The sequence below is a fragment of the Octodon degus genome, unplaced genomic scaffold, assembly GCF_000260255.1.
Source record: "Octodon degus isolate 3935 unplaced genomic scaffold, OctDeg1.0 scaffold00155, whole genome shotgun sequence".
NCBI lineage: Eukaryota > Metazoa > Chordata > Mammalia > Rodentia > Octodontidae > Octodon > Octodon degus.
In genome coordinates this window covers 1,181,851-1,189,999 of record NW_004524731.1, presented here as the reverse complement: position 1 = coordinate 1,189,999, position 8,149 = coordinate 1,181,851, and the positions used below count along the sequence as shown (strand labels likewise).

Below are 8,149 nucleotides of genomic sequence, written 5' to 3'. Positions count from 1 at the left end.
CTCCATTAAAACTTGCCTTAAGCTACCCAACTGCTTTGCCACCATTAGCCATACTGTGTGTTTGTATGTTTAATTTACTTTCACAATAAACTTCTATGTAGTGAAAAAAAAAAAAATTAACACATGGCCAGGGATAAGTACCTGCCTGGCAAGTGCAAAGTCCTGAGTTCAATACCCAGTACTGAAAAAAAAATAAAAAAATAAAAAATTAAACACACTCTTGTGTATGAGCAGCAACTTCATTCCTAGGTATGAACCCAAGAACATGAAATGTGAGTCGGTAGCGTGGCTTATGTGCAGGCGTTCACGGCAGCATTACTATCGCAGCCAGACCTTAAGCAGCTCACCCGCCGCTGGGTGGCTAAACAGATATGGTAGAGCCACGCCACAGAGGCTGCCTGGGACCAAGCAAGAGCAACACGGGTGATGATTCTCAAGTCCGCATGTGTGCTGCCACACACCTGTCACCCCAGCTACTGGGAGAGCGGAGGCGCACGATACCAAATTCAAGGCCGGTCTGGGCAATCTGGGGAGAGCCGGTCTCTGAAAATACGAAGGGCTGTTGATGTAGCTCTCGGCCGAGCCCTGGGCCACATCTGTGGGGCGGGAAGGAGGGTCCTGCCTACTGCAGGAAGCCTTCTCCCAGATAACATAAAGCTAGAAGCAGAAGACAGATGGGGGTGCAGATGGCAAATATCGGGGTGATGGGGACATTCTGAGATTGGGTGTGCTGAGCCCCACACTCAGTGAGTGGCCCCTGCGGTACATGAAGTACACATCAGTAAGACTGTAGGCAAAGCTGGCTCTGGGGCAGCTCGGGCTGCACCTCTCAGGTCTCTTCAACAAAGTACTTCCTCCTAGGCAATACTAACACAGCACAGGCGTGTGTGTACACACACACACACGCATGCACGCACGCACGCGCGAGCCTCTACCGCAAGTTCCTTGAGGCCAGGCTGGCATGTGGCTCCAGGCTAGGGCACAGCATGGCTGAAGCCCCAAGTTCCATCCCAGCTCCACAGGAAAATAAAACCAAGGCAAAGATAAACACTGGCCTCACCTTTCAGGCCACATTTTTCCTAAGCAGCCTTAGCCAAGGGTGAGGCGCAGTGGCCCAGGCCCCTTGGCTGGCTCTGCCTAGCTCAGCCCCCAGGGGCTCTAGAGCCCCCCCACTGAGTTGGCAGTGCGTTGGCTGGGACCTTTCCATCTGCAGTGTGGTCCAGGCCATCAGACTCATGTGGTATGACCACAAAGCTCAGGGGCTATTTAAACAAAAGCAAGGAGTATTAAAGTAAAGCCACCCTGCCAGAACCTCCCCAGAAGACCCCCCTTGCTGCAAACACACGCCTTCACTCGCACCACTTTCTGAGCTGTTCCTGGGGCAGTACTTTCGTGCCTTTCCTTGACTACCTCTGGTCTGAATCACTTCAAACTGTTGATGATAACTTCTGTCCAAAAACGAGTAACAGGGGCTGGTGAGATGGCTCAGTGGTCTAAAGCAACCTACTTGAACAAACTTAGCAAAGCACAGGGACCGCGGTTCAATCCCCCAGCACCACATGCCAGCCAGCCCCGCCCCCTGGTGGGCTGAGCTGGCCACACACACACACACACACACATACATACATAAATAAATAAAAATTTTCAAAAACTAGTAACAGTGCATCCTCTTCCACTTCATTCCTGGGGTCTCACTGCTACTGACTTCTGGGTCTTCCCCAGAGGCACAGTGATCGCAAAAGGCTCTGAATGGACTCGGACATGTAGGCCACCAGGACAATGTTCCTGAGGACACAGGAAGGAGACTTCCGGGCTCCTCCAGAAGGTGCCCACGACCAGGCGGCAGGTGTGTTCTGAGTAAGGGCAGATTTCAAGAGGATTCATGTAATGTGTCTTTTGCTGTCCTACTTTTTTAAATTTAAACACTCACTATTTTTTTGGTCATGCCACATACAAGGTGTCCTGAAACCTTTCCTGACCCTGACCCATGTCACTGGGGTTGACACTGCATTTGCAGCTTGCTTGTGATGGTGTCAGTGCCAGGGGCCCAGAGGACCCATGTGACAGAAAGTGGCAGGGTGGCTGCAGCCAGGTGGCACCTGCAGCCAGACATCCCTCAGGGGAAGGAATGTCACGTAAGAGAAAAGCAGGCCAGAGTCTCACCTCTCTTCAGGCCAAATTTGCCTCTTACTCCTTGACAAGGCCCCTGGTTTCCAGGGCTCAAGGATTTGGAGATGGAGGTGAGGACCTGGGGCCGTGTGCGGTGGTGTGAGGGTGCCCGGTTTTTCAGAGGCCCTCGAGTTGCACGGCCACTCACAGTTCAGTAGGAGTGCTGACGTGGACACTTTATAATTTCAAGGCCCAGCTAGATAGCTCAGCAGACTAAAGAGCCTGTTTAGGCAGAGCACATCAGCAGGGTTCAATCCCTACCATGTTGTGCCGGCCTCGCCCGTGGAGCACCCAGAGACAGCAATTGAGACTGGGCATGATGGTGCGCCCCTGTAATCCCAGGGCTTGGGAGGCCGAAAACAGAATCACTAGGAGTCTGATCTGTGTAGTGAAACCCTGTAGACCTATAGACCCTGTCCTAATTACAGAAAGAAGAAAAATAAATATATGTATATATATATATAATATTCTAGATAGTTACGTGCAAACGTGCCTCTTATAATTTCATTTGAAAAGTGTATGAGAAAAAATTGAGCATAGTAATTTAATAAGGGCATGGCCCAGCTCTTCTCCAGCTAATAGGAGCCAATGTCACTGGGGCCTGCAGGCGCAGAGTCCGTCTCAGCGTTCTCGGGCTGCAGCCAGCGCACAGTCTCCCGGGCATCTGCAAGTAGCACAGCTCCAAGCACTCCCACGATGTTATGAACTTGCATTCCACTTGCTTCTGAGCAGGAATTAAGGAGTTGGGAATTTCAATACCTTGTTAAACCAAATTGCTGTTTCCAGCAGTGTTGCTGATTGCTGCAGAATCCTTACTGAGGTCTCCCAGGCAGGGCCTCAGTTCTGAGGGGCCCGCAGCCCTCGGAGGGGCTTGAAATGAGGCTGCACGGACCCCAGACCTCAGCACAGGGCTGAGGCGCAGCCTGTAAGCCAACATTCAGAGGCTGGTTGGGCAACTTGGGAACTCAGGGAGACCCTGGCCTGAAGTAAAAATCAAGGACTGCGAAGTAGTTCTGAGAAGACCCTGGGTCAGTCCCCTGTGCAGAAAAAAAAAAAAAAAAAAAAAAAGATTTCACTCCCTAAGGGGTGCAATTTAGGTCCTCTGGACCTGTCTGTGCAGAGTGCGCGTGCGCGCGCCTACATGACCGGGGATACTGCTTCCACGGAAGGACCCTCCTTTACTTTTTAACGATGTCTGCTTTCCTTCCAGCGCCACCAGCTCAGCTCCTGGCAACCACTAATCTGTCCTCCACTTCTTCCATTTGTCATTTCGTCAGTATTGTGCACATGCAATGATCGCAGCGCGCCGGCTGGCCTCGGCTGGCCTCCCGCGCACAGCAGCCGTTCTGCTCGCTTCCCAGATGCTGCCGTTGCCCTGGCCGCGCAGCCGCGGGTTCTCCGGCCCGAGTCTCTGGAGAAGTCCCTGCCACGTCCTCAGGTGCTCTTTCCTCTCACTGAGCAGAAAACACAAAGGAAAAGCAAGAGTCCGGAAGCACCGCAGGGATGCCGGGCCCCCTGTGAGTGTGTGCCCGGGCAGGTTGGCGTCGCGGGCCTCTGCGAGGACCCGGGCCTCCGGCCCGCTCCACTCTGCTTGGCGTTGGGCTAACTGGCTCCGTTTTGAGGCTGACAGTGCTCGCCTTAGAAGTAAGTGACACAGTTCAGCAAACGTAAGCTTCCATCCAAAAGTAGAGTAAATCAGGCGGGGCCCAGGAGGGAGGCAGGGTTTCCAAGGAGCTGGGCCTACCCTCCCGGGGCAGTGGACACTGGCCAGGTCGGCTGCGGGGGTCCCCCAGCCTGGGTGCAGAGCTCGGCTGGCCAGGCGTCCTCGCGTGGGCGAGGCTGGTTAAATCTCCTGTGGCTTGGCCCTGGTCCCCGGACCTCCGCTCCACCCCTCCCTAGGGGCCAGGATCGCTGCAGGCAGGCCCTCTGACATCGTTGGTCTGGGACAGGCCCCTCCTGCAGCCGCCTGGAGCCTCGGTGAGGAGAGCCACCCAGCGTGCACTGCAGTGACCCTCTTCCCCGCTTCCTCTTTCTCTTCCGCGCAGAGCCATCGATGTGGTTTCTAGGCTCAAGGCTGACTTTCTCGTTACATTTTTCCTTAAAACTCCTGTGAGCCTGAAACTCCAGTGCAGACGCACTACTTACTGCACCACAGTAAATATAAAAGCACGAAGAGAGTGTCCTCGCCCCCTTTGCTCAGGGGAAGTGGCACCAGCTCACTGCAAGGCTTTCAACACAAACACTGACTTTGAGAGCAAATACAAAGGGAAAAATGTACAAAACCCCTGAGCTCAGAAAGTGACTGGCAACACAGACCCAGACGCAGTGGGGGCATTGTGCAGACACAGCTGCCTGAGCCAGCAGTTCATGGATCCACGTGGAATCAAGAACATTCACATCCCCAACCCAAATAATTAGTAATAATAAGCTGGGCCAGTACCCAAGTGTGTTTATTATGGCCTTATTTTTATCTTCAAAGTGGAAATCGTCAAATACCTAGCACTCTAGGAATGACTTGGTAAGTTGTCATACATAAATCTGATGAAATGACACAATAAAAGAAGCGTTTATGACACAAGATTTTAAAATCCTGAATTAAATTTGTACTAGGATCAGAACCATGCAAAATTATGTACTATGATTCAGTACAATAAAAATATAGGAAGGTAACAAAGATTTCAGTGAGGCAGCTGGTCCAGGGTTAGTTTTCGTTTATTTCTGTTAATGTTACAGGATTCAGTTGGTAATATTTTTATTTTGAAAAGAAACATTTAGATGCCTGTGCACTCAAAACCAGTTGCGCTCAACACCATAGGCCCTCCACACTTGGGGGTTGAATTTTGACTGCTCCTGTTTCTTTTTTTTTTTTTTTTTTAATTTTATTTTTTTGTGTGTGTGTGTGTGTGTGTGTGTGTGTGTGTGTGGCCAGCTCAGCCCACCAGGGGGCGCGGCTGGCTGGCATGTGGTGCTGGGGGATCGAACCGCGGTCCCTGTGCTTTTGCCAAGCTTGTTCCAAGTAGTGCTTTAGACCACTGAGCCATCTCTCCAGCCCCTGCTCCTGTTTCTTTGCCTACCAGGCAGTCCGAATTTTCTGCGGTTGAGTTACTCAAATGCCCCAGGCCTGAAATTCTGTCTGTCTCTTGGGTCGATAAGGCCTTCTGAGGGCCTCCCTCTGGATCAAGCTGCACAGGGAAAAGCTTTTTCTGTGTGGGTAGTTTGTTTCTGAGACGGGGTCACTAATTTGCAGGGCCGAGCTGGAACTTGTGGTCACCTGTGTCAGCCTCCCTGAGTGCTGGGCTGCAGGTGTGCACCACAGTGCCCAGCTTTAGATGGAAAGCGCTTTGCTAGCTAGAAACCAGGATCCCTGTCACCTCCCGTCTGTTCTCCTTCCTGGACGTTTGATCACTGTTCCCCTCCTTCCTTCTCATTGCTCTTTCATTTTTCCCTGTATTCAGCTCTGTTCTTCTTTCCCCTCCACCTCCTGTTTTCCCTTCCCTTCTGCAGGTCAGAATGACTCTCACAGGGTGGGATGACCTCACTAACACTAAGGCCTGCACGGCTCCCCTGTGTAGCCCAAGGGAGGATCTGTTTTTCCCTGGTGGCAGAGGCCCTGCACGTGTGAGTTGGAGAGCTGGGTGCACTGGGTCTCCAGGCAGCTGTGGCTGTGTGACCCCGGGCCGCCCTTGCCCTGGAGGTGTCAGGCTGGCTTCCCTGCCTCTCCTGTTCCCTGTAGCTCATTCGCTGGAGCCAGAGCACCCAGGCAGGCACCCTGTAGCACTGGCTCCCTCACAGTCGGCTTGGCTTCAGGTGGTGCAGGCTGCAGGCTGGGAGGCAATGCCAGGTGCACAGGTGGGCAGCAGACAGGGCTGGCCCAGCACACACCGGAGCCGTTCAGTAGGGTCCAGCACAGAGCAGGAGATTTGGCAAGTAGATCTTGTTTACCAGAATTACTGGGTGTGTTTAGCCGTTACGTGACTTAGGAACCGGGGAGACAGCTCAGCAGCATAAGTGCCTGCCTAGCAATTACATGACTTAATTGACAGTAACAGAAGTCTAAAATGTGTTTGTTTTATGCTGGGCATGGTGGTACCCACCTGTAACCCCAGCACTGAGGAGGCTGAGGTAGGAGGATCGCCAGCCTGGGCTACATAATAACTTTGGTTGTCTCAAAAGAAAAAAAGTCTAGGTGCCAGGGAGTTGGCTCAGTAGAATAAGCACTTGCCTGGCAAGCACAAGGGCCTGAGTTCAATCCCTGGTTCCACACAAAAAAAAAAAAAAAAAAAAAAAAGTCTATTTTGGAATTATCTGTGGTCATAATTAAAGTGTTCCCCGCTCTCAATTTTTCTTCTTCTACTTTATTTAAAACTATGAAATTTGTATTTTGTACCAAGAAGACAATATCTAGTTTTTATTCACCTACTATTTGAACTGTTAACAAAGACAAGAATTAAAATCATTGACCTGAAATAAAACAAGCACATACAAGTATTCTTCAGACAAAACTAATATTGTACTTGGTGTGCCTTCCCAGCTCAGGCGTTGAGGTTTTCCCAAAGCCTGGAGCCCTCTCCAGGGCATGAAGCTCCACCTCAGACTTGGACATCCTGGCTGCGCCGTTACTTTATTAATCTGGTTTCAATTGTTGAAGTGTTTCAGTTCACAGCTTATCTATGGGAACAAATCGTGGCTCTATCTTTAATATTCCAGAGGGAAGATTTACTGAAAAAAAGTCAGCGTAGCCTGCCATCCTGCAAGCCAGCAAGTGTGTCCTGGCCAGAGCTGGGAGAGCAGCAGCTCCAGGCAGCCACACAGGGCCAGTGCATCTGTCAGCACGGAGCAGGCCAAGGCACCGCTGGGGCGGGAGGGGGTTCTCGCTGCCAGACCTCAGGTTTGGCCCCCTCTGCCCCTTATCAGCCACCAGGCCACAGCCAAGGCATGAAAACCGTCATGAAGTCACTGGAAATGGAGAGCGGAGAGACAGACGCCCACTCCTGAGAGCGCAAGGCTGCGGACGGCAGGAGGCGGTGACAGAGAGGGGACTCGCAGCAGTGAGTTTCCTTCCAGAAACAGAACTGGGGGTGCAGTGTGGGACACCCCGATGAACACAGGGAGATGGGAGGTATGAGGCTGACCTCATTTCGGAGGGTGATGAAAGGCTGTCACCTCCTGTGGCCGCAGAACCCAGCAGCACTTGGGGCCGCTTCCAGCATGGCGAGAGGCTCATGCAGGATTTGGTATTTTGAGCTCTTCCACATTTTGCTTTACTTGAGAAATTCTCACATGCCTTGTGAAAGATGTGTTGGACTCAGGGGCCTCATTGTCATGTCCTTGAGCCCAATTAGACTTCAGTGCAGAACTCCTCCGTGCCCTGGCAGCTCTGGCCTCACTTCCTTCATCTTGCAGTGCAAAAGTAGAGCAATTTGATAGAGCAACCCCCAAGGCCCTTGTTGAGGGGCCCGAGCCAACCGGCCAGTCACCAAGGCACAGGGATGCTGTGTTTAAGAAGCTGGGTGCTTTTCCAGGGCGTGTGTGCCAGGGCTTCGCACCTCCCTCCTCCCAAAGGCTCATCTGCACCTGCTCCCCACCAAGCACTGGGTGCCTCCCGTCCCTAACCCCGGAGGCCGAAAGGCGTCTACGCACAGCCCAGCCAGGTGCGCGCAGGAAAGGCCAGGCCAGGCCAGGCTCTTGCTCCAGGGAGGAGACTGGTTCTGCTTGGAAGGAGAAAAGGTTTTAGAAAATGCTTCTAGAAGAAGCTGGCTTGAGTGTCATTTCTGAAGAGCGCACAGGTGCCCAGGAGTGGGAGGAGCACAGGAAGGGTCCAGCTCAGTGGTATCTTCGGACAGCACTGGAGGCCCAGCCAGGGGAGGTGCAGCCAGGGCCCGGGCGTGTTTATGGACGCTGGACCCTGAGGCCCACGTAGTCCACATGTGTCTCAGCCACTCTTCTTTCATTGGTGGATGCTGTGAACCATTTAAAGACA

The 8,149-nt window shown here is 52.4% G+C and overlaps 1 protein-coding gene across 1 annotated transcript in view; it reads left to right on the top strand.

Annotated features, from left to right (window-relative positions):
• The window catches only part of Mcph1 (microcephalin 1), a 194,755-nt gene extending 192,967 nt beyond the window's left edge, over positions 1-1,788 (top strand). Inside the window, exon 14 of the mRNA XM_023702611.1 lies at positions 1,723-1,788. Within this exon, the coding sequence (XP_023558379.1) occupies positions 1,723-1,733 (11 nt within the window). The 3' untranslated portion in view covers positions 1,734-1,788. The remainder of the gene's footprint in view (positions 1-1,722) is intronic.
• The last annotated feature ends 6,361 nt before the right edge of the window (positions 1,789-8,149 follow it).